Source organism: Temnothorax americanus, unplaced genomic scaffold (assembly GCF_048541705.1).
Source record: "Temnothorax americanus isolate GAGA-0224 unplaced genomic scaffold, ASM4854170v1 Scaffold15, whole genome shotgun sequence".
Classification (NCBI taxonomy): Eukaryota; Metazoa; Arthropoda; class Insecta; order Hymenoptera; family Formicidae; genus Temnothorax; species Temnothorax americanus.
The window spans coordinates 2598437-2625173 of record NW_027509286.1 but is presented as its reverse complement, the minus strand read 5'-3'; the positions used below and the strand labels follow the sequence as shown (position 1 = coordinate 2625173).

At 43.9% G+C, this 26737-nt stretch overlaps 2 protein-coding genes across 15 annotated transcripts; one reads left to right on the top strand and one right to left on the bottom strand.

Moving 5' to 3' along the window:
* The first annotated feature begins 587 nt into the window (after window positions 1–587).
* Window positions 588–9019, top strand: Spz4 (Spaetzle domain-containing protein 4). Of its 12 annotated transcripts, none has more exons than XM_077401734.1 (9): window positions 588–977; window positions 1084–1220; window positions 1389–1464; window positions 1816–1994; window positions 3527–3720; window positions 4867–5022; window positions 5291–6169; window positions 6535–6657; window positions 6886–9019. In XM_077401734.1, exons 4-9 carry the CDS (start codon window positions 1824–1826, stop codon window positions 7136–7138), a joined length of 1776 nt encoding a protein of 591 aa, XP_077257860.1. In that variant the 5' UTR covers window positions 588–977; window positions 1084–1220; window positions 1389–1464; window positions 1816–1823; the 3' UTR covers window positions 7139–9019. The 12 variants fall into 12 exon arrangements, with proteins under 12 accessions (XP_077257860.1, XP_077257859.1, XP_077257857.1 ...); XM_077401733.1 differs by having other exon boundaries at window positions 1084–1334; XM_077401731.1 differs by having other exon boundaries at window positions 1389–1994.
* Dlg5 (MAGUK family member discs large 5) lies at window positions 9005–26485 on the bottom strand. 3 transcript variants are annotated; one of them, XM_077401720.1, is made up of 13 exons: window positions 25459–26485; window positions 24887–25109; window positions 24066–24083; window positions 23537–23684; window positions 22970–23321; window positions 22435–22854; window positions 20813–21874; window positions 18556–20635; window positions 17347–18286; window positions 16985–17238; window positions 16630–16859; window positions 16242–16461; window positions 9005–15947 (listed from the first exon to the last, which is right to left on the bottom strand). In XM_077401720.1, the coding sequence occupies exons 2-13, from the start codon at window positions 24927–24929 to the stop codon at window positions 15841–15843; spliced, it is 5874 nt and encodes a 1957-aa protein (XP_077257846.1). In that variant the 5' UTR covers window positions 24930–25109; window positions 25459–26485; the 3' UTR covers window positions 9005–15840. The 3 variants fall into 3 exon arrangements, with proteins under 3 accessions (XP_077257846.1, XP_077257844.1, XP_077257845.1); XM_077401718.1 differs by lacking the exons at window positions 22970–23321; window positions 23537–23684; window positions 24066–24083; window positions 24887–25109; window positions 25459–26485 and having other exon boundaries at window positions 18556–19854; window positions 20011–20635; window positions 22435–22929; XM_077401719.1 differs by lacking the exons at window positions 22970–23321; window positions 23537–23684; window positions 24066–24083; window positions 24887–25109; window positions 25459–26485 and having other exon boundaries at window positions 18556–19851; window positions 20011–20635; window positions 22435–22929.
* Window positions 26486–26737: the final 252 nt, after the last annotated feature.

The following is a 26737-nucleotide window of genomic DNA, read 5'->3' as shown; positions in this document are numbered from 1 at the left end:
TGTGTATATATAATTTGCGTATGCATGCGAGTGTGCGCGCGCAAACAGGTTTTACGCCTATTAACATTAATTGTATATAATTATATGTTTTCGACAAATAGAAATTGTTATTACAATTGTCACGTCAAATTGTTTTACAAAATATATTATTAATTGTGGTGTACCGATTTATCATTTATTCTCACGAGGAACCTGCTCGCGAAAGTTTTCTCCTATAATTTTGATATGTTGCGCTTTTAATATATTATGTTGTGTTCTACATCAAAATGTGGGACATATGTATTTATCTCTTTAAAAAATCGGTTTTTTTTTTCAAAACGATAGAAAAATTAAATAAAAGAATGCTAATACGGCTCGGTGATTGGTTATCCGACTATCGCTACGTTTACGCGAGCGTTAATACTTCTGTAGTAACTTACGATAATTCGTTCGCGTAAACGGGATTTTGTAGTAACTTGCGATAATTTACTCCGCGTAAACGAGTAATATATCGTAATAAGTTACTACAGAAGTAACGCTCGCGCGTAAACGTAGTATATTATGAATAAACTTTAAACTGTATTACCGACCGAAATTACGCGCGCTAAAAACAATCCCACGTGATGAGGCGTTTTTAAAGACGCACTTTAAAAACACAACGTCTACGTTGTAAATCGAGAACGTAAAACGCAAGATCTCAAAAGACATTGTCTCGAAGACATCGTACGGGCGTCTTTTCGCTAAATTCACAAGGTACGTATTCGGAATTGTAAGATAACTGCAAGACGTGGTAAAGTTCCTCGGAAGAACTGAAACCTCGGCCTTCGGGGCCCACGGGACCCTCGGCCCCGTCGTCGCGTGTGTCGGCGATCGTTCGCGATCGAGAGGCATTCAAAAGCGAAACATGCAGAAGAGGCGTGAACAAGGCGCAACGCGGCGCCTTCAAAAGCGAGGAAATTCAGTGAAAGAGTCACTTGTCCAGTGACAGTGCTTTCGAGGTTAGTAGACCGCGCGGGTAATCGCGCTTGCGCTCGCGCGCGGCTGGTCTCGCCGTAAACCTTAAATCGCTATTTATGACCATCCCAAGCGTGTCTTTTTGTGTAGATGCTCGTTCAGCGGCGTAGGCTGTTCCCCCTCGCTAAGGAACAAATGTCGCCGATATCTCGTCGCCACCGCTGATGCTCAATTTTCGACAGCAACGTCGTCGACAGGACCGCGAAGCTACCTAGACGATGTCAAAAGTATTCTCCTCGAATCATCCCGGAAACCCTAAAAGGGATTTTGAAGGGTTCGCGTCTCTTCGCGCGAGATGAGCAACCTCGAGACGTCCCAGATAGTTTTCAGAATACTTGAAAGTGCGTTGCTCCGGACAACGCGAGCGTTCTCTCAAGGTTCTCTCTCCGTTTCAGGATTAACCGAGTTGGCACCCAGGCTACGTCACTGGCGGGGTCCCCGTGACACAGATCGGCGGCGGCAACTATAACGGTACCCACCGGCGTGACCTACTCTCGACGAAGTCGCGCTCTCTCGGTCCTTCCTCCTTCGTCCTCTTCATTTCGCGTCTCTCCCGCGGACTCTCCTTTCGTCCAGGGCCGAATATCCGGCAAGGCCAATACGCGCGACGCTTGTTCGATCATCGACGCTAAGATACGCGAGGTTCAAATGACAGTCCCGCACCTCGTACGTATCTCTATTTTTGACGGAGAGAAGATCCGTTATCTCTCCGTCGTAGAAAATCAAAATAAAACGGTGGTCGGTATATCTTTAGCTTTAGAGAAATTATCGCCCCATCACCGTGACAAAGTTTAAAAGCTAATCTCGCTCTTCTACTTGCAGTTGTCTAAATGAGACAGCTCTTTTTCGAGCCGCTTCCGCTTCAGGAGATCTCGTCTGAAAACGATCGCAGTCGCATTTATTCCGCGTTCGATCGGGAATCTGGAGAGCCAGGACGGGCAGGACGTGGGCGAGGCGAGACGGTCGGCCGCCACTGCCGCGCGTATAGCATCTTCTCTCCCGTAAGCTGGCGGGCTACACTTTTTCTTCCACGTGAGAAGCATCGTCACGGGTCGCCTCGTCGCGCGTCGCATGGGCGGACGGTCGACCGGGCCGCGGCTGATTACGGGCAGTAATGAAAGCGGCCTGTTTGCACGCGGTAGGTAGGCAGGTGCGCGCCGCTGTCTGTCATGTAGCCTTCGTTCCGTCGTTTCCGTCGCACACGTTTTCTGCCGCATCCGTCGCATCTTCGCGTCGAGGCCGTCAATGAGACCAACAGCCGCTGGCCGCCGTTATCGTTGTCGTTCTTCGCGCGCCCTAAACAGGGTGGATTACGCGTGGGTACGTGCGGGGAGCAGTTTTAAACGCGAGTCGGTCGGCTGTTACGGATCCCGCGGGTCCAGAGTTATGAAAGCGATCGCGCCCTTCGTTCTTCAGGTGAGCGCTTGAATGAACGGCGAATATATATATATCCTTGTTTTCTTTCGCGAACGCGAGTGAACGGAGTGTCGTACAACTTTCTTGTGAGAAACGAATTAATTGGGATAGAAGACGGCAGATATTTGTTTTAAGCATTACCCAATCTTCGAGAATTTGATTTTGGTGTCGTTTGATTATTCTCTTTCTCTGTTCCTATTTTTGGTCTCAGTTGTATACCGTTTAAATTGAAATAATCACTAAATATAGAGTACAAAAAAACCGTTTGTTAAAGATATCGATATGGGTGTTTAGTTCTAAGCTTACAAGGGACATATCACAATTGTTCGGAACTGCGATTGATTCTTCTTGAAATATATCGTTAAATACATACATAACAGATAAAAATCTATTATAAAAGACTCATAGAAGTAAGAACTTCATAAAAATAGTGATGAGAGTAAGAGTAGTTTGAAGATCAACAAAAGAATTGAATTTTCAGGAAATTTAAATATGCAGTTATAAAATACATTTAAAAAACCATTAAAACACATACATATATATATATATTTTTTTAAATCTAATCTATCATTTCGACAATAATTGTTTAAAATTAAAAATAGAAGCTTTGAAGGATTATTTTATCCATTTAAACTCCGATTTTTGTGTTTAAAAATTTCGAAGAGAATCAAATCGGTTTCAGACAGTTGTGATATGTTCCTTGTTAGTTACATGCTAAAACACACACATCAGTATCTTTTACAGACAGTTTCGTGTTTCACATGTGGCAATTATTTAGTTATTAAAGCAACATGTGTGTGTGTGTGTGTGTGTGTGTGTGTGTGTGTGTTCGGGAATAAATATTAAATAGATACATTTTCAATTACCGATAATTTTGTAAAAATAACTAAGGATAGAAAGAAATAAGATAAAAATTCCATGTTTATTTTAACGTCGACCTCTCATTCAGAAGATTAAATGTTTTTGTTATGAACTCTTGTCGATTTTTTTTCATCCTTTTCTCGTTCGTCTCGTTAATTTTTTCGGGAAGTGAAGCGAGTAATGGAAGATCCCATTATGTCCATTACGTCGTAAAATAATTTATTATTCCGACAATAATTTATTCGTGTGATTGCAGGTGATTGCATTGCAGCTGACGAGATGCCAGAGCGGCGGTGGTGGCGGCGGCGGCGGGCCGAGCACGTTCGGATACGACGCTTCCTCGGCTTGCAGCAAACCATACTCGCGCGCTGGACGCGCGCACCACGAGGATTTACCCTGTGACTTTCGCCAACAGAACTGGTGCACGATCGCCGGTAGCTCTTATCCTTGGTACTTCGTCTCATTTGCGCTTCGTCTCTTCCGCTCGTAGCGATTGATCTCTCCTCGAGAGACTTTCGCCCGCCCGACATTCGTATACGCTCACGCGCGCGCTCGATTTGTCCGCGGCGAAAGTTTTGGCGTCGCCAATCGTCCAAGTAAACGAATCAAAGTCGATCAAAGGCTCCTCGATGTTTGAAATTTTCGGGCGGTGATTAATCTTGAAATCCTTCTCCGTCTCTTCTATCTTCTTTTTTTATTTTAAACGTTTTATATTATCAACGAAATTTCGAGGACGAGCGTGGCCTAGTAGACAGCGCACTGGTCTATTGAACCAAAAGTCCCGGGTTCGATTCCCGGTAAATTTATATTAGCTCGTTCTTTTTTCGGAAGGCAATGGCAAACCACCGAGAGTATGTCTTGCCAAAAGAGAACTTCTCTAAAAAATATAGCCGTTCGAAATCGGCGTTAAACTGTAGGTTCCATATACAATGTGTATAATCCACGTGCGCAACACATGTATGTGAAGAGAAGTCACCACGCTCGGGCACGAGTAATAGGACTGAGTGTATGAGCATTTATATATATCATACTTGTAACATTGTTGCTTCCTGTCCTGTGTAATTATATGAAATGCTGTTTCAAATGCCGCCTTGGCGTCCGCTATTGTACGTATTATATTCCATCTGGCACTTGTCCTAGTTTTTTGGTCTGACTCGAGAATCTTGTGCTGCAGATCTGCAATTTGTGCGTTACGCAGTTCTATGAATTTTGGTAATAGTCATAAGCTTCTCTTCATCCAGATCCGCTATTTTTTTTTATCAACGAAATTTTGCCTTGAACCTAGGTCAGACAATCTCTTTTTTTTTTCGTTCCACTTGTCTTTGTAAAAATTAGAATAGATAGAGAAATAAAGCAACGAATTCTATATAAGAAAAATCTCACTTTAAAAATGAAAAATAACACGAGATATATTCTTGTTGATCTTTTTTAATTCGTTTATTTATTAAAAACTCTAAATGTTGTCATTGTCTCGGTTGAGACTTGAAATAAAACTTATATTAGTTTCTACACATTTTTAAAGTTCTTTAAAAGAAGATTTGCGCCGTCTTATCCACTTTGTCACCACAGAGTTATGTTTCTGCTGTTCGTTCGCAGGCATGCGGTACGCCGATTTGTGCAAGAGAATCAGGGGTTGATGAGACGCATGTATGGGGACGAGAATTACATCAGTGTTCTCCGAACGGAATTCGAAAAGAACGATATCGAGCTAAAATACGACGAGTATTATCATCATTTCGCCGACGATCTGAGGTAGCTTTCTCGCAATTCTTTTGGACGATATTTCATTGATAGTCGTTTCTCTCTTTGAATTCAAAATATGACTTTAACATATCTTAATCTTTTATCGCACAAATGTTTTTTAATTTTGCAGAATCTTAGTATAGAAGTTTTTGGATTCATTGATTACAAATTTAAAATCAAAATTTAAAAAATAAAAATGCAGACTTATCGTGGCAGACAAATTTGATTATACGTAATTAAATTTTTATACATAAGAATTGTGTGTTGCGATTTTCAGACAATTCCAATATGACGATGATTACGAATTTATCGACGACGATCGGGCAAAGGATAACGAGTATGAAGGTCGCGGATTCACCAGTCGTTCCTTCAACGATCCTATCGCCAAGCGAATGAATAAGTTCTCGAAGCTCAGCGAGTACACCAGGCCGCATTTCAGGCCCACCGAACGGACAACTAGTTCAACCACCCCTCCGAGCACGAAGACTACTTCTTCAACTTCGTCTTCGACGTCGACCAGCGCCACGACTCTCGTTACGCGTGCGTCGTCCTCAACGACGCCCGTGTCTACTTCTACCGTTACGAGCATGGAGGAGGTCAAGACTCAAACCTCCGCAACGTCAACTTCCCCAAAGTTTTCGAACATCACAATTAAGGTTGCTGATAGTGATTCTGTGGTGAATAGCACGACAACTACGACGACGATGCCGATATCGACATCGACATCGCCGAGCGTTACCGTGGCTCAGATCGTCAAGGAACAAAATTTCAGCATTAACGAGATTCCCGGGCAGAACGATAGGATCGATGAGGAGTTGGAGGAACCAGAACCAGAAGTGGTAGCGTATTCAGAGAAAACGACGATCGAAGACACAACCTTGGAACCAGCTGGGACGACGAGGAGTGTTCCTACGGAATCGCTGGTTGATCAGGAAGAGGAGGAGGAGGAAAAAGAAACGCTTGGCGCTGCTACAAAGATTACAGTACATGAAGAACTAATAATCGCAGCGAGTCATGAGCAACAGCAACAGTTCAGACCACGTCCTGAGTATCGGCCTTCGGGCATGGCTGAGACATCGGCAAATACTGGAGGACAGCTTTATCAAGATGCAGCGAAGGATCAGCAGGAGCAGCCGGTGCTGAAGCTTAGAGGAATGTGAGTATAAATAATCCGTTTCGTAGTTGTGTAATAAACTAAGTTCTTAAACTATTGAAATAAAAAATAAGAACAGAAAGAATTTTTAATTATAGCTCCTGGGACTCGCCGCGACCACGAGGAATGATGAGAAATGGCACGCAAGAATTCTCAGCGTGTCATTTCTCATCATTTCTCTGACGTCATGATCTAACAGGGCCACAGCGAGTACCCAGGAACAAAAATAAAGAATTATATAAAACTAATAACGTGAAATTTTTAGAAGAAAGGAAAGAGAAAAAACCCATATAAAATGCAATATATACAATGTATACAGAGAAGTCAAATGAGAAATATGAGAGGATTCATCGAATCATTTTGCGTAGGAACGCTTGTCCCGTCAAGGAGGAAGTGGTAGCGCCGTTTTGGGCCAATAATACTCGCGGCGAGGTCTTGGCCCTCCTCAATCTGTATCCCTTCGAGCAATATGTCCATTGGGAGAAGTGCACGTAAGTGTCGTTATTCCTGAACAAGAAATATCAATGATGGGTTCGCGATTAAAAAATTAAGAGAAAGAAGGAAACATAAATTAATACCCATAATTTAGTTCGTATCTCTCAGGTTGAGAAGTATTTAAAACAAATATCGAAACGTTTGTGTTGAATACCAGTTTTTTTCGGTGCATTATATTCTTATCTCATTATTATTTTTTTCTTGAATCTCTAATTCTGTCGCAGACACGAGAACAAGCAAATGTATTGCCGGGATGGATGCAGATGCGAGCAGCAGTATCGGCTGCATCGGCTGTTGGCTTACGACCCCAACAACGAGTGCCGCGGCATTTTCAGCGACTGGTTCAAGTTTCCCAGCTGTTGCGTCTGCCGTTGTTATGATCTGCCATTGGAATTTCGGGTGACGTCGCGTTCGCCGCGCACCTCGCACAAACGACGAATCAAGGTGCAATCGCCAACGCGGAACCGTTACCCGTGATCCAATTGTCTTCTGGCTGGCCGGCCGCCAAATAATACACGCGCGTAAGTTGAGGGCGACCCGCTAGATAAGATCCTCTACGCAAAATTCTAACGAGTGCAGTACAAATCAGTTTTTTAATTAAAGATCCTATCTCTATTTAATTCAGAGATTTTAGATTTATTGTTGATGTTTGATATCTCTTTTATACATGTTCACAAAAAACACACTTTCTATTTAATATGTTGAAATTATCTATACATATATATAAAGTTACGTAGGCACATATTTATAGTAGAATAGAAGACATGCGTATTTACAAATATTTATAAAGTATATTGTGTATATTGTTGAAATTATTTAATTTTTTCTTGATAAGTTAACAGAGTTATTCGTAAACGAAAGAATGTCCCTCCGATGTTGCTTACTTTCCAAGGAAAGTGTGATTAAATTTGATTAATAATTTGTGCTGTTCACATATGGGGGATGGCAGATAAAAAATTTTCTTTTAGAAAATTTTCTTTGCCATATCAAACAATTTGTATAGAATTTTGTCAGTCCAACATAACGTTATTTTTAATAAGTGAAATGTACGAGATAACAAACTAGGATAATTTGTTTCTAAATCCTCGTTTAGAGAAATTTATACTGCTTAATATACGTATAATGGTTTATATAAATTTAGCGATCTGTATTTAATTTTATACTTGATTATGATGGCGATATGAACTTAAACTCATTAAAACATCGTCGATTTAAGTGGTATAGGTTTTCTTGACATGGTTACTACATACTTAGAATAATAACGAATAGAGGAATGCGTAAATTAAAGGGGGACAAATACCGGTGCTGCGGCGATCCAAACGCCTATTTATTTAAAATGCTGTAACTTTTTTTTATTTTTTCAAATTTTGACTTGCAATTTTAGGAAAATATTCTTAAAATATCACACTAAGAAAAAGCAAAAATTGAAAAATCGATTCTTTAACCTGTCTGGGTGTATGCCCCCCTTTAAAAAAATTTAAGAAATAATGAAATTGTCATATTTCTGACTAGTGTTACACTAATCGATATATTTTTTTGAGAGATTTTAAGAAATTATGCATATGTATTGCGCGTACCAGCAAATATAACTTCATCATACAATATCATGCAATATATACTGTTATAATAGGTGTTACAAGCATTACGATATATGTATTTGAACAAAAAAATATATATATTATATATACTCGACATAATTTTGCAAACAGGTAAAGGCTCGTGAATAAAATATACGCCATTTTTATAACTGCTAATACTCTGTTTCTATTTCCGTACTCATTATTTGCACCAGATAATATTCTCAATAATTCAGTCAGTTAATGACTAACAGAATTCGTCGGATTCGCAACAAAAAAAAATAACGCATTTGTTTCATTATATTCGACTTTATTTTCCTCGCTCTCTTTACATGTCTCCGACAATATTGTACGTTCTTACAAGGAAGAAGATTCACAAACAGCAACGGTCCTTAAAACGTTAATACTTCTGTTATTTTTTTTTCCTGTTTTGTTTTGGGCGTTTGCGTAGCGCTGAATGTAACTCAACAATAATACCGATTATTTTGTCATACATTCATTACACGGTATTACAAACGTTATACTTTTCATATCCCGTCGTAATATGTATATATGTACATATTATATATAATACATATACAGGATGTGTGAGTGTGTATGTGTGTTTCGGATCCGATCAATACGCGACCCTCTGTATGTCTACGCATATTCGCGAATATACGCGTTTACGTATATATGCGTTTATGTAATAACGTTACATATGCAGAAATGTAAGTATATTTATTAATACCAGCTAAAACATATTTGGTATCAAAACCATTGCAGGAAGAAGAAAATAAAACGTCTCCGAAAAATGTCTGGTACTTTGCTCGTTGGAGCCTGCTCGTTAGAATTTAACGGTATCATATTAATTACTGTTACGCACTGTCGCGCATAATTAAAAGAAAGCGATTCAACCCCCTACATTCGTATGCAAATCGACGAGAAAAAAAAAATAAAACGATTGGCGATCGAATTTGCAATAAAAATCGCTCTTTTTACAATACATGTACATCATAAACTAGATTTGTAAAGATATTTGAAACTATTCCAATAAATTCTGATCTTCACAAACGAGGAGGGCAGATTCACTTTCTTTTTTTGTTCTTACAGATATGGAAGAGCGGATGAGGAGCAAAGAGGAAGACGCGATTCTACATACTCTAATAACGGAAAAGACGTTTCATTTTCGGAGCGTAAGAATTGTTCGGGACAGATTGCGATATCCCGAGCACGTCCAATTCACTGTTGCACCGGCGAAATAGTTTACTTTTAACCAGATTGTCTACCCTACTTTCGTTCCGTCGTGAGAGTCAACGCCGCTTTCCGGCCGTATGTGTATACCCAATTCGTATAAAAAATATCTCTATTTCTTGGCACAATCGCAATTTTCGCTACGCTTGTTACACATCGTGACGCATATCATTGCACTTTGTCGATGAGCTCTAAATTGCCTACTTGCCTTACCGAGCTGCCTATTATACGACGCTTTTTTTCCCTTATCCGCTAAGCTAGCGGTGAAGTATGTAACTGCATCACACATGTATATCAACCTCCGCGTATAAATAGAAATATCTCCTTGCCCGGATTTTTTCCCAAAGTCATACGTGCAGTAAAGGCTTTGAGAAATATATCGTTTGATCAGCAATGTATATTATATTATGCACTGTCAATTTTGAAAAATCTAATCATTGACCGTACAATGAGAAAATAAAATTGAAAGCAATATTGAGAGAAGTATGACCGTCGTACAAATCAATTTAGAAGAGAACATTTACAGTCCGAGCTGAATCACGGTAGCCTAATAAGAATATTTGCCAATTGCAGGCTCAAGAATCGAATGGGATACATACTAGTCGAATCTTTTCGCACTCGCGATAATGCTGAATGAAAATACCGCGCTTACACACTTGAATAAAATTTAACTTATATTGTGTGTTAGCTGCATTTTTATTGGATAGATTTTACCGTTGTTTTGTCCATCAATACTAATTTAAGTCCAGTTGCCGTATACGTATCGTGACAACTTGATAAGACACTTGAGGCACTTGTAAAATAAAACGCTCGTGCGATACGAGATGTGTAAGATGTTGCATGATGAAAATTACGAGATCGCTTACCAAGGAATTGAAAAGCGGTACAAACGGGAACGTTATTAGGCTACCAAAATCCAGCTCATTGTCAGACCGTAAATGGCGTTCTCTTCTAAATTGATTTGTAAAATTGAAAAATTTCGATATAAAAAATATATATATATAAAAGATGCCTTTAGCTGTATTGCACACTTACAGCGACAATTTTTATGAGAAAATTATAATTAATATTCGAAGATATTAATACATTTGTAAATTTTTTAAAATATTCTGGTTTTTAACTCTGGTTTGCCACTCTATTATTTATCGTTGAAAAGAATTAGTTTTTTCAAGATCAACGATATAAATGCTCGTAATTCACTTTCGGAAATATGATCTTTTAAATTTTAGCACTCATTATCATGTAAAAAAGCGAAATTCCTTACATTCTTATAATATCGAATTATAATGTATAACTTGAGTTTAAGTCGACTTGTGATATCAAGTTTTTGCAATTGCGGGTAAACCGTGCCGTTAACTATATACTATACGCCTGAGAAATACGCAGTGTATAGATCATCGAATAACAATTTGTTGTAAATATTAGCAGGAACGATGAGAGCCCGTCGTAACTCGACGATATGAGCAGTCGTTCGAAAATTTCAATACGCAAGATTTCCGTCCATATTTATATAATAAGTTGGCAAAAAATATGCGACGTCTCGTCACCGAGATCCTTCATGGCAGCGTTTCTTACTTTTATTGCTATTAGCGTGTCTCCGCAATAGAATTACCGATCACTGTGTTTGTTCAATCGCCAATAACGCGAGTCTGTAATACGACGATGTGCTTTACGTAGAGCGAACCGCGCGCTTTTCCCGTCTTATATATCAGATTAATTGGAGCGGAATACTTTTGCAAAAAAGAAGTACACTGCGCAGCTAATCGACCGTACTCCGTTCCTTTCATAACTCGCGATAACATTAAGAGATTAACGTATATGCACGTGAAGAGAAGCTAGACTTGACTTTCTTCTGTTTACAAAAGAGACAACGCGACGAAACGAACTGAAATCGTCGCAGGAAAACGTTGCAAAGATTCGGATATTTTAGACTTAAGACGTTTCCTTTACGGGATCTTCGTCGATTCTCGAGTTGTTCGCAATTTTTTTTTCTTTAACGATCTCTACCTTAAATTCGCGTCGGCGTTTCTTCTTCGCACGCAGCTAGAAAGGCATTTCAGTATCGTCTCTTATTACTTTCGCCTGCAAAAGTAATGATATATCTATATAATTACAGTATATCCTCTTCTTAACTATACGCGAGTGTCCTCGTGTTTTCGGTTCACGATTTATTTCTACGTTCAAAGACAAGCTATGTGTATGTCGACGTGAGAAATGAACGCACCCTGCATATCCGATTAATATAAATCGAGTTAGTGTAATCGCGAAACTCTTCGTATAAACGGGGAACAACTTCGTATAAGAATTACGAGGATGCTTAATACGTGTCTTCGGATTATGCATTGATTAATATCACACTTTAAACTACGGACAAGTATCTTTCGCTTAGCCTAAAAAAACCCGTTAATACCGGCAAAACGATACATCGCCTTCGTGTCAAAACGGTAACACGTATATGTATATCTCTACGTTCTCCGAATATACAAAATACTGATCGAGAAATAATACTATTGAACAACATTCCTTTGTGTCCTCAAAACAGTTTTACGCCTATCGGAACTTCATCGCAATTAAATAAGAGCATTTACTTGGGCGAATAAACTTTTAAGAAAAATATCAATTACAATAGTAGATTACGAGTAAAAGTTTTACAGTTTTAAAATATTTAAAGACGTAAAAGTCTGCGATATCCAAGAGATATCATTGAGATACTTGAATACTTTTTTTGTGTGCAGTATGTCTACACACCTCACGACACAGAGCAGAGAAAAAAGAAAGTTACGTGCATCGTTTTGCTCGGGTTCACGGTCACATGTGCATACAAAGTCAATATAAACCAACAGGATAGTTAGATTAATACGGCGAGAAGACAGTTGACGCTCCAAGAACGGCGACAGACAAGAACTGATTATTATTTTTCGTGTACCGGACGATTAGTGCGATCGAGACAGGTGGCACATGCAAGTTGTTCGTCATAGAAAACAGCGGAGAATACTAATGGGGACCAGTCGTGATCCGCGTGCTGATAATCCGCGCGATCATCGCTTTTGTTGGCGGACAGGATAAGCTCGACTTTATGAAGTAACTTGGAACACACGCAACGATTCTTACTACTTTGAACTATGGAATAATTGGTTCTGTAAGGCTCGAGATTTCATTAAGCGAGACGCGAGAGACTCATTTAACTCGATCAGTCTCGAGTCATTGCAATTTAATGGTACATCCGCTTCGATCGAGCTGGATTTGACTTGTCCCCACAAATCGCTGACCTTACATCTTCGCGCATACATTAAGTTAACTGTTGCGTCAGAACCACGTGCTTACGATGAAAAATATTGAGAGTGCGTTGTTATACACTTGTATATAACGTACATGTCTATATAAGTATTGCTCAAAATATGTATTTTATATTGTATATATTATATATATTATATGTAAAAGGATTGTTAAGTTGATATGTCATCGAAGTAATATACTATGTGTATCACAGTGCTGTGATTGAGAGAGTAATTGCAACGGCTTTAAATTTCTCCCCTTTGTTCTTTCTTTCCTCGTTCTCCGCCTTTGTTTTCGCTTTCCGAACCGTCGGGTTTACCTATTGAAATTTTGTTTTCGCCATACGACAAACATCGTTCGGAACAGTCCGTTGGAAGGAGAGCAATGAGTCCGAGGATTCGAGCCCTCAATTTAAAACAAGTTTCACTCGTGTACATACACACGTGTCTGTTACATATTTTTCTCGTACTCGTAAGAAAAAGTATCTCTTCTCTAGAAAACTATTTCGCTAGAAATCGTTCGTCAGGTTTTTCGCGTTGTCCGTTTTCCATGAAAAGCTTCCGTTTATGAACTACGATTCGTTTTCTCACATTTTTGTATCGTTTTGAAGACACCAATCAATGTTTTTGGTCCCTATGTGTTACATTTAAATACAAGCGCAAATCCTATCGCGCGCGAAATATTTGAGAAAACATTGGGTCTGTTTTCTATTGCTGAACTGACCTGCGCCAGTTCAGAGCTTATCTTTTTCCATCCAATGTGGAGTACAAAACAGACTCGTAAAAAAGAAAACAGACCCATCAATCGCGCAGGGTGAACTCTCCCCGAATATATCAAAAAGTATATCTATCGCTCTCTGCGTATTAAACGTGACGCGCTATTTACCGGAGTACGAATAAGTTTAATCACAATCCTTAGGAATTAGCGTTAGTAATCCTTTAGTTTTTGGTCTCGCTTCTAACTTAATCTAGATATTGTCTCGTTGAAAACAAAATTTCGCATGAAACCAAGCCCGTTTTTGCATTTTCTCCGTAATTTCCTTCGTTCTCACTCTTTTCTACGTGGTACGCAACGCGATACCTCTAAATCGTCGACTTGTTCGCATAGATGATTATTTATTCGTATTATCACAAGTACCGAACTGCATTTAATTGCATCGTAAGATGATTCGTGATGAAAAAGCTGATTTCTTGTAATCTCGAAGGTATTTCGAGCAAAGAAGAAAATGTTTCTTCCTCTCTTTCCTTGTCATATCATGTATAAATACGGATATTTATAAATACATTTCTGTATCCTCATTTACTGCATTGAAAAAAAAATCACGTTCAAATTATTATCCCCAAAGCGCGTCTATCAAATTACGAAGAAATCAAGATTCAGGTACAGATACAATTAACTCATATATGTACTAAACGATCGTAAAATTAATTACAACGATTTAAAAAGTATCCCTTAAATCAAATATATCTTTCGGTACTGTAGAAAAATCGTATTTACAAATAATATTATTAGAACGTACAAAGATACGTGTATCCGTTTTCAGATACTTGCGGATCTTTCGCGATCCACGATGCACTTTTAAAAATACTCGCGTGTTTAACTCGAATTCGTGTAACCGCATCGTATGAAACGCCTATATATAAGCTCGTGTAAGAATAGCTCGCTTAAAAATAGAAATGGTATAAATCCGCAAAAATGCCGATCTTTAGACGACAAGAAAGTCAATCGTATGCGTATCGTTTACGATTAAATCGCGAGTGTTAGTTTCGATCTCATCGACTACGTTTGGCTGATGGTACATACTATAGTTCGATAAAAGTATTTACAATTCGGTAAAAACGGAGTATTGCTCGCGTCAATTCCATCTTTCTCTGTCGACATTTTCTTCTCTAGTCAATTCCCTAACTTAATTCCTTAACCCCTCAAACCCGTTTAACACACAATATGTGCGCGATAAAATGTTTCGATAATTACACAGTTAAAGAGATAAAATAATACATGAAGCTTGAATCATACACACACACAAACTAGAAAAATTAGTAAATATATAAACTTGCGCAAATAAATTATATACATGTAGCCTTCTTTTTCTTTTATATATATATTACATCATATATATAATGTAATATTAATATTTTTCTATACATAATTTCGCTACTTAAAATAATCGACTTTTCATCAATGTGTACATCCATTTGGTCTGAGGGGTTAATTAACAATGTGATAGCCGCCAAAACGACCATAACTTATTTTCTAATCAACAATCCACCAAATTTATAATGGGCCATAATACGACAAGTGTGTTTCTTCTCTTTTTTTTTTATAACGATCCATTTATGGTCTCGTACGAATTATTGGTTTCATTAACTTTAACCGCATTTCCCGTTGCATTGCTTGATTGGAGATCGAAGCAAATTGACTATTGAACATGATCGTCTGCTATTCTCGTTTGCTATTCTCAGACAATTAATATGAGCAAGTAGATACTTGAAAAGGCAAGCACCAATTTCACAATATTTCATCAATATCTTACTTGTATTATTTGTCAAGATAGTCAATTCCAAAAAAGTGCTTGAGAGAGGAATAATTCTCTAAAATAAATTTAGTTTATAGCTTCCACAGGTTTAGATTTCTATAGATTAGTCAATAGATTTAGTGATCACAGAGATGAGCTATATATTGACACTGACATTGATACTGATGCGGATAAATGCGAAAAAAAACTTCATATAACTACAAGTCAGTAAAATAATTCAGTTTTCAGAATAATAACTGAAAGAAACGCGACGAAAACTGAAATACTTGTATGTACCTGTTTTACTGCGATAATTCAACGAGTTAAATGCGCTAAAACAAAATGGTTCACAAGAATTCGTCTTATCACAACCAAATTGAGCGATATTCTTCGTTAAGCAAAAACATCCGTGGAGGGTGTCGTATCCTCCTTCCGCGAAATCAAGAGACCATAAATAAATAAAAAAAAAAAACTGATTTTGCACAGCGATTTTCGCATATGCGTACACGACGTAAGGGCCCCCGTGGTGGAATTTAGATTGATTTCCACTGCGGCTTGTGGGGACCCCCCCTTTTATGTCAGGGACCCCCTCTAGGAATCCACAGCGCTTTGCTTTGTTCCTCATCTACCGAGGTTTTCACCTGCGTGCATATATATGCCACATTCACGCCCGCCGGAATCACGGCTGAAATATTGTTAATACGTACATTGCTACATTGTAACATTAGAATAAACATAATTTATTAAAGCTTTAATTAATTCACTAATTTATATCATATTTTAATTTTTCTTAATTTTTACTGTAACAAATTGACAATTTATTCGAAAATAAAATAAGAAGAACAAAAATATTAAGAATAATTGACCGTAAAATATGTCAAGCTAATTTGCTGTAGTATGCATCATTGAAATAACAGGCCGTATATAAACTATATATTTCTTACATATGCGAATGAAATTGGAAACACAGTTTGCTTACCGGAGATGTAATGCTTGTATTCCGCTTCTATCTTGAGCGCCTGTTCAAACATTTCTTTCGCAGCCTTTGTACTGATTTTGTCGCTCGGATATCTAGAATCCTTTACCTCCTTAATTTGCGTTCTATCCTTGAATTTGATTAATAGGACGATAGGGTAAATTTGATGTCTGTGAAGCCTCTCGATGGAAGCCATCGACACGTCCAAAATACAGTGCGTATTCTACAATGAATACAGCATAAATAAATATCGATATATTTCATTAAGCAATACCAGTTACTTTTTGTTATTATCATCCGATATAACAAATAGCGATATTACCAAAAGTGATTCTTGCTTGTCACATTATTGATCGTTATCCAATGATGCTATTTGTATTTGGTTATTTACCTTCTCACATATCTCTTTAACGGCCTGCACTGTCGTGCATTCGAAGTAGCTGCCTTTTTTCCTATAATCTATGTAGAGCGCGTCGCGTAATCCTTGCTCCAAAGTCGACTGCGAACAATGCATCGCCTCTGCCAGACATCTGGTGAACTGTCCCGGGTATTCCTGCAAAAGTCTCGTTACCACGCATTCGCTGAGCGGACCGATGATCAGCACGGGCCTCAAAGTGGGATCTGTTATTAAAGATAAACAAAACTATCGTTACTATATACTTACAACCAGAATATAAAAAGGCTTATTTCAAATGGCCTATTGAGCTATCGCTTTAATATTAAGAATTGTAGGTAGCAATACGTACAATCGAGTCTTTCGACGCGCTGATAACTCGCCGGAAGAGTATCTTCGTTCAACGATCCACTGTCGCTGTACCATCCCAAATTGTGTCCCGTGGAAAGATGCGATATTTCCTTGGTACTGTCTCTACTGCTGGATGACCGTGGCTGCTGTTTTTTCCGACGGAAGAAACTTCTCCTCGCTCTGGTATCGCTGCGTTTGCCAGTGTCTTGTTCCAAATCGCCTAGCGACCGTCGTAAGAGCAATTCTTCCTCAACCCTAGAGACAAGTCACGTATATCATAATTTAAATAATTTCGATATCGTTGTCAATCGTATTTTCTCCGTTTTAGATATTCCATTATCATTCATCGCAAATGTAACTTACTTAAATTTGCTGGGAATTATCCCGCAAGTCTGCCTACGACCGGTCTGATCGACTATCCAGGCGCGCCAGTGTCCCGGCGTGCCATTGAACATGGTATTGTCCACGTACAAGATGTCGTCCTTACTAAATCGCAGCTGCAGGCTATCGCCCACTTCGCCGGTACGATCAAATAGCGCCTTCACGTAAAAACTGTCGCCCGGCTTGTCCTTCACCTCGTTATATCGCTCCGGCATGTACTGAGCGACTAGCGTCACCTTGTCCGCCGGTCGAGCCAGCTCAAGCGCCGCTTGCTCGGCGGTCGCCTGCCTCAAATCCACGCCGTTGTACTCCAGGATCCTATCGCCGGCGAACAGGCCGGCCTCCTCGGCGAGACAGCCCGGCTGAACGGAATGCACGAAGATACCGACGCCGTTTCCGCCTACCAGCGATATACCGAGATTCGAGCACTTTCTGGTCTCAATCAGCAGATACCGCGGCTCACCACTCGGCGGCGGCTTCCGATTCTGGTCCTCCTGCGTGGGGCTCCTCATCGCGTTTTGCCGTTGCATCTGTGCACGATTCAACCGATCCAGGGTGGCGGCGCTGCGAAGCTCCGGTTTGCGGATGTTGAATGACGCGTTGTCCAACGACGCGGAGGGCCTCATCTCGCGTTCTCGCTCCTGCGTGCTTCTCACCTCCAACGAGGCAGACGGCCGCATGTGCTCGACGCGCAGCGTGCTCATGGTGGGCGCGGCGGTGGTGGTGACGGTGGGAGCGGTGGTGGCGATGGTGATGGTGGCATCGCGTTCCGGCTCGACAGGCTCCGACGTCTCCACGGTGCTCTTTCTCGGTGCTTCCGGACTGTTGCACGGTGTCGGCGAGCCGCTGCGACTCCCGGTTGCGGCTCCGTCGCCGGCTTCCGACGAACTCGAGGACTCCGAGCCTTCTAACTCGGTGTATTCTTGCAAAGAAAAATGTAAAGTCCTATTTAAAAACTTACCCCAACAACGTCAATGCTAAAAGAGTAAAAATATCCTGAAAAATTACAATGAAACATTTTTCAGATTTTTTGTAGTATCTACCAATGAGGAAGAATTGAGGAGAAGAGAGAGAGAGAGAGACGGAGAATGGACGCACGAGTCATGCCTTTTCAAGAGAACATGCTACAGATTCCAAAAGTGCACTTTTTGAAGGATCGCATTATTTTCTCTGTGCAAAAAAACTACTCACTGTCCGGGCTATACTGCACCAGCATTGTAATCGAGTTACCGCACTGACGTAGAACATTGGCGGCCAGCTGGTAGGTCGCGCTCCGCATATTTATACCGCAAACCTCCAACAATTGGTCACCGATCTGTAGGCCGACTTGCGACGCCAGGCTGTGCTCGTACACGGTAGAGACGAACACGCCGCCACTCTCCAGGCAAGAGATCTGGATTCCCAGCGGCTCCACGGACTTGTCTATGTGGACTCTCCGCAGTTCTCCGGGCGCCGGGCGTGGCTGCGAGTAACAGTAATCCGGCATGCTGGCGCGCTTGTTGCCGCTACCGCTTCCTCTGACGGTGCCGCCGCTGCTGCCGATCCCGCTGGTGCTGCCGGTGCCCGGGCTCAACACCTCCACGTGAAACGTCGGCATCGGGCTGCCACGCTCGGAGGTTCTCTCTATGCTGCCGGTGGACAACTTGCCAACGCTACTTTTGGACGTGACGCTGGTGTTGGACGGTATACGGATGCGCTGGTCCTCCTTTCGGCCCGGCAATGTGCCACCTTCGTATCCGTGCCCGTAGATAGACGTGTCGCAGGGTATACCGAGCGGGAGTGCACGTGGCTTGTGATAGTGCAGATCTACGGAGGGCGTGTGCAGGTGGCCGTAAGTGGTCGGGGTCGTCTGCGAAGGTCCGGGGCTGTACGGGGGCTCGAAACAGTAGGTACGCGCGTCCGGCAGGCCTATGGACTCGCCCGATTGCGCGGGCGACGGCATCGTCGGTGGCGAGGGATAGCGCGAGGGCAGGGAGTTCTGGTGCTGAGTGATGGGATGCGGATGCAAATGATGCAGGTGCGACGACGCGGCGTACGGATGATGCGAGGGAAACGGAAAGTTACCGGGTGCCAATTGCTGTCGCGACGTCGGCCCGCTGGTGGTCGACGCGGCGGACGTGGACGAGCCACCGATTCCCGACGAGTAGAGCTGCGAGTGTACGCGATTGTGCTGCAACGTGTCCGTGGTCACCTGCGTATCGCTACTGCTGCCGGTCGTGTACTTTTGCGGCCGTTTGTTCACGAAGTACGAGTCGACGTCGCGGCCGGCACCGCCGGACTTGACCGAGAAGTCGATGCTGGTCTCGGACGGCGCCAGCGCGGAGCCAAGTCGCCCGGTCTCCGACGCGCTGCTCTCGAACTCCGTCGACGGCGGCTTCTTGCCGCCGCCGTCGATCGGGATGTCCTTGAACTGCACCGCCGGCGTGAACAACGGCTTCTGGCTAAAGAGCTGCCCGGTCTTGGTGAAGCTCGGTAGCGGGGTCTCCACTGCTTTGTAAACGGTATGACGATTATTGACATTGGAAAAGTTGGTCAGAGGGATGGGGTTGGAGATACGATTGTAATTATAGTTATCGTATTTCGGTGGATGCAGGAGTACACTGAGGGGGAAACGTTCTTTCGATTTTCGCGAGTGCAATATAGTACCGGTCCCATTTTGTATGAGGGGTCCGCCGCGCGCCTTCGGCCACGTGCCGCCGTTCTTCTCGACCTTCTCGGTGCCGCGGCGCTTGCTGCGCTTCAACACGCCGTTGTTGCTGTTGCTCGCTTTCTTGTGGTAGCTGTCGATCACCGAATCCAGCTCCGCTATCGCGTCCTGCTCCTGCTCAAACGTGTTCGGACTAGAGTTGCGGTGACCCTTCTTCTTGCTCTCGTCGCGCTCCTTGCTGTGTTTGCGGCCACGCACTATGTCGATCTTCTCCCGGAAGTTGTCCCAAGCGTTGCTGATCCCGCTCGCTTTCTCGCCGCTCACCGATTTCGCAGCTTTGTAGACGTTGCGGTCGGCGTAATTCGTCGATAAATATCGTCTCTCGTAATCGTCCGACGAGGCTTTCAGCATCATTCGCTCTTGCTCGGTTTGCGAGCAGCTGTTCACCATCTTTTGTTTCTCCGCGACGAAACTTCCGTCTATCGCCACCGTTTCCGAACTGGCGGCGGATGGTACCGGAATACCTTTCAACGTTGTGATCGTCAGTACGTCTACGGTATCATCGTTCAGAATGGCCATCGCTTCATGCGCTGTAGTTATTGTATCCATGGGTTTACTATTAATCTGAAAATTGAATATAGAAAATTGAAGACATGGAAATATATTATAGTCTATTTTTTAACTTATAAATAAAAACAACTGAATTTATGGTACAATACCTTTTGTATATATTATTACAAATATTTATTAATCTAAAAATTAGAAATATAGACATGAGATGAATTGCTTCGTGTAACTTACGTTTAATACTCTGTCTCCCACGGCAAGGTTTCCATCCTTGGCAGCCAAGCTGCCGGGCGATATTTTCGAGATGTAGATTCCAAGTTCTAGAGTGATACCGTGCGGCACTGTGCCGACCGACAGCTGCGTAGTTCTCAATGATCGTCTGGTTATCCGACGCCGTTTCACGATCAGCGTCGCCGGATTCACGGTGGACGAGCGCAGAGTCTCTAAGATCACGCGGGTCGACACGGACGTACAGTCGACGTTGTTCACTCGCACAATGCAATCGTTCACCCGTAGCTTGCCGTCGAGGGCGCTACCCTGTGTCACCTGCGCGACGTAGACGCCGGTGTCGTTCGGATAGTACGGACTGTCGCGGCCGCCGACGAGAATCAGTCCCAAGTCGCCGCGATCCGAATCCAAGCAGATTCTGCCGGGTTCGACGTGAATCGGAATCATCTCCCAGTCGTTGCTCTCGTCAATCTGCGCCAGCTGACTGGTTCGCAACGCATGGTCGCCGAACTCGATCTTCTCCTTCAGATCCTTCAGTTCCTTGGACGCCTCGTTTCGTTGCTTCTTGATGTCGTCGGAGTCGCGCAGAGCGCCGGCTAACTCGGAAACTGCGCGATCACGTTCCTTCCGTAATCTGTCGCACAGAGTTCTTATGCTTTCTCGCTCCAGCACTATCTTGTCGCGCTCGCTGAAAGCCCAGTCTCGCCTCCTCTTCGACACCTCGGCCTCTTGAATGGCCTCCTCGAGCTCCCCCTGAAGCGTATCCACGGATTTCCTGAGCTTATCCAACTCCAAATTAGCCTGTTCCAAGTTATCCATGCGCTGCTTGTCTCGCGTCGCGTAATCTCTCGTGTTGGTCTCCTTCTCGGCCTCCTTGCTGACGCTGTCGCGTTCGTGACTGAGCGAGTTCAGTTCCAGACGATGCTTATGGTCTCGGCTGGAACCTTCGGAGTAATCGCCGAATTTCTGCCGTAACTCGTTACACACCTTCAGAGCCTCGTCTCTGTCTTGCAATGCGGAAGAGATCTCCCTCTTCAGTGTCTCAATTTGATAAGACAATGTTTTCTTCTGCAAATAAACGGCGTCGATGTAACAGATTGTACGTCAGCGACATATCATTCATTTCGATAAAACAGTACGAATAAACATCGGTAGTTTAAAATTTCTTTAGCAGTTCATGAAAATAAGATTCGTTAACTTTGGGAAATAAACTCGTGTGATCCTCGCGATAGTTATAACCGTTCTCTTTAATCTTGACACTTTCCTTTTAGTACTAGGTACGTTAAGCGCAACTTATATATAGGTATCGACAGCAACAGACTCGGCTGGTATACTCGACAAAAGCATACTGATAATCGCAAATCGACAGTTTCCAACTTAGTTGTACAATAATTTGTTTCAAGTCCTCGTTTCGCAACCGTCCGTGACACGATATCGATATCAACTAAACGTTTCAACATCGGAATGACATCAGAAGAGCGTGTCACCGTCAATACCATTGAAATGTCGCGGTACGAGTTTAGTTATTACGATTAAGGGCAAGATCGGAAAAACAAGAAATACAGTACCACTAAGGAAGAGTAAAAATAACACTATTATTTATCGTCCTCGATTATTCGTTTCATTACCTCGTCGAGGAGCTGCTTGTTCTGCGTTTCCAGATGCGTGTTTTTCGTGTACGCTTGCGTGAGGTCATCGCCCAGCTTTTCGATCTCCTTGTGCACCGTGTCACGTTCTCCCATGATTAAGCTGTATTCCTGCAGGGCGGCGTTTCGTTCCTCGGTGAGACGTTTCATATCCTTGCTGGCCTTCATGCGCAGCATCATCGCCTGGTTGATCTCCTTGACCGCCTCCTCGTGCTGCTGCTGCACTTTGGCGAGCGCCTCGCGATACTCGTTCCTCTCCCTCAGCGCTATGTCCCACTGACGAATTGCGGCGGTGCACTGCTGCTTGAGACCGTTGCGCTCGCGAAGGGCGCTGTTGCGTTCCTCGAGAACGGTGTCGTATTGCTTCTTCAGCCTTTTAGCTTCCTCTTGCGATAGCTCTAGCTGTATCGATCACACAGTGCGCAATTTCGTATCGTAATTTTCAATGCGCAGAAAAATATGCGCGCGACCGATATACGTCGCGTTACAAGAATAACGCTTATCGATATATACTTGCCTTATTGACGGCGGATGAATGAGACGCTATCAAATCGTCGTATCGTTTCCTGAGGGAATCGTATTCGTCCTTAACGGCTTCGTACTTTCGTAACGCGGAGAGATAGTGCTGATTCATGGCATCGTTGCCCGTGGCATCGGCGACGAGAACCTCCTGGTTCTGCATGCGCTGCAATTCCGAGAGTTCCTTCTGGAGGGCCTGGACCTCCCGGTCCAATCGTTGCTTGTCGTTCGCCAGATCGCCATATTTCGCTCGTAAAGAGGAGCTCTCTTGCGACGTGGCCTCCAGTTGATTCATGACTGCTATGTGTTGCCCCCGATAGTACTCCAATTCTTTCATAGTAATCTCACACCTGTTTTTCAGTAGAGTGTTCTTTTTACTTTGCAGATGACTTAAAATTAGCCTGAAAGTCAAGTTTTAAGCGTGACGTAGAAAAAAAATGCGCGAGGTGTGAGTATGTACACGATTGAAATAAAAGAGGAAAGAGACGAGGGACGGGAAGACGCCGAGAGGAAGGGAGGGCGGCGAATAGCAAGACCAAGGTAAAAAAACAAAATCAAAACAAACCGTCTTATGGTATCGGAGTGCTTATGCCTAAGTAGCTGAAGCTGATGCATCGCTCGATCACACTGAGCCTGCAAACCGTCGTAGTCGCTACGACATTCGGGGCCACCGACTGGGCTTCCAACACTGCCATAGCTTCCACTATCCCCCTCTGGTTTTATGCGACAAGTGTCAATTCCAACGGCAAACACATCAGAAAAATAATCGATGTAATCCAATATAAAGTGTAAACGGTAACGTGCGTGTGTGAAAATGGGGACGCGTTTGACTTTTACGTAACTTGCGATAGGTACACAAATTGAATGCGGAAAACGTTTGGTGAAAAATAAAATTGTACGTTGCGCATACTGCCCCCCGGTGCGTGTACAACCTCGATTCAATCCTTCTCAACCAGTGCCACAAACAAAAAGGTAACGATGCAACGAGAGGTATCACATAGAAAAATCTGTTGGAAATATGACGTACGACGTACATGGACGGATCTATATGTGCACGTGTATTTTTGTAACGCTCGTTTAAAAATATCTCTTACCCATGTTGAGTGCACCATCTGGAAAAATTAATTATAAACACCTGTATTACTTCAAGACGCATACGTACTAATCGTGGGTAGAGAGGAAGAGGGGGCGCGAACGAAGAGACGCAGAGAAGGCGCGAAGAGGTAAAACGAAGTTAAAAAGTACGAAAATCGTCCGAACAGCGTGTAAAAATTTCACGATAAAATTCAAAAGTCCGATACGCTTGTTACAGTAGAGGGAACAACATAATCGGAGGTCTCGCTAGCTTTCACCAGGAAAGAAACTCTAGGTCACGCATGTAGGCATAGCGTGATTCATTGTTTTCCTCGGCCAACAAACTTATCGGCGATATTTCATTTATTACAAATAATACGATACGATATCTATTGTGCCTTCTTTTAAATCCATATACGTCCGGCGTTTCGTCATCTAGCGAGAAACGAACGCCACTTTCTCGGAGGAACGCAAAAATAATTCTTTTCTTTTTTTTTTTCGCAAGTAAACAAGAATCGCGATCGCATCCCGAATACAAAATATCTAGTACCGGGCGCCGAAACTAACGTTTCGAGGGGCCTACATCTCGTCCCAAGGAGAGACTCGTCGATGAGCGCCGCGCGCCGGGGCGTTTAATTCTCCGATAAAAATATTTCTGCGGCGGCGGGCGGCGGCGGCGGCGGCGATGCCGAGGACGACGACGCGTCGTCCTGACGTCTCGCAATTAAAAATACAATGACACGCTGACGTTAGACATTGTCGAGCGAAGCCTCAGAGCGTGGCCGCCGTTCTCTCGCCGCGGAAAAAGAAGTTGAAAATAAAAACTGTCACTCTCTCTCACCGCTACTCCCAGCGCTGTCCAAGGAGGATGCACCAGAAGCCATGCTGCTCGGCGGTGGGCCCCAGGGCGCCGCGATGAGGAGAAAGAGAGAAAGAGAGAGAGACGGAGCGAGACAGAGCGGGTGTTTACGTATGCGCGCGCGCGTGGATTTGCCGTCTACCAACACAGGCGGCCGTCCTCGTACGCCAGCGTGCGCAGCGCGGTCCGAAGCGACGGGTATCGCCTGTGGAAAAACGTGCCGCAATAAATTACCCGTATACTTCACGGAAGAGCGAGCCCTTTGTAAAATTACTAAGAACCAGCCTTCGGGATGACATTATGGCCACCGTACACGAGCGCGCATGTATGTGTGTGTGCGCGACGTCACGCCGCGCCGTGTCACGCTGCACACCGGTGTGTACATCGGGGCCGCGTATATTATCGGGGAAAAAATACCACTGTACCAGAGAGAAGACAGATATTGCACCTGACGATGCGCGCGCGCGCGGACGAGCATACACACATACATACGTGCACGTGCACGTAAAAACGTTACCCCGATCTCTCGCGCGCGCGCGCGTGTGTATACGCACCTCCTCCTGCTCCTACGCCACCGCCTCGTCCTGTCGTCGCCGCCGACGTCCGCGCTCCAACACACAGACACGTGTCGCACGTACCGTCCGAAAGATTTTCTATGCATCACTTCTCTCCCGCGCGAGCGAGTGCGCGCTTAGCCAGTATATACACAGGGAGAACACGTAGGAGAAAAGGAGCGCGGAGCGAGGGGGGAAAGAGGGGGAGGGGCGGGGGAACGGGGAAGGATATCCCAGCGCGCACAACCGCGACCGACACGCACGTTGGCAGGCGATGGGGCACAGGGGGGAGGGGGGGGGCAGGCAACAACGTGTTATTTCTTTGAGCGGCGCGTAATAAATTTATCTACGCGGCCAGCATCTGCAGCGGGAATTCCCGGTCGCCGCGCGGATTTCTCGACCTCTTGGATTCGACGTCGACGTCGTCCCACGTTGCCTTCTTTCCCTCGTTCGTCAGTCCCGCCGCGACTCCGAGGCCTCGGCACTCCCGACAGCGAACTCTCGACGTTCGCGAAAGTACCAGTTCCTGGCTCGCTCGTCTCGTCACACAGTCGTCGCACTCGCGCGGAGAGAATCGATCCGACGATCGTCGACGACGACGACGACGGACGACGGACGACGGTCGCGACGGCGAATTTCGCGAGAGGCGGCTTCGGCCGCAGACAGCGAGTCCTTGAAACGTTTCCTACTTGTCGTCGACGACGACGACGACGACGACGACGTGGGGAAAAATCGCGCGAGCCTCTCTCGCTCACCTGCTCCGTCAACCAGTCTGACAATTAGCCATTTTGGTTCGCCTGGCTGTGCGCGCGCGCGCGTGCTCTCCCGACGACGCGACCACCGCTACCGCTACACTCGGTTCTTCTCGCGTCGCGGCAACACGACGACACCCTGGCGCGCAACGCGAACGACGAACGCCGACTGCGATAAATCCGCGTCCCGCGATCCGCCAGACCGCCACGGACCACGGACTACGGAGCCGCGCGCGCCGTGTTTTCGAGGACCGCCAACGGCGCCAACTCTCTCTCTCTCTGGCGCAGCGCGCAGGCCGCGCAGCTCGACGAGTTCGCCGCGTACTCGCGGAACTCGCGGCGCGGTCGTCGTTTATCGTAGAGTGTAGAGTGTGCTTTTCCATTTAGCGACACGAGCGTCATTTCTGTCTTTTTTCAATATCTACCACTACCAGAGCGAGTCTGGCCGCACTGTAGCAACTTTTGATTGGCCCGGCATTTCTTGGCACCTCCCGCCGATATTTGAATTGGCCGATGTGGAAATGGCA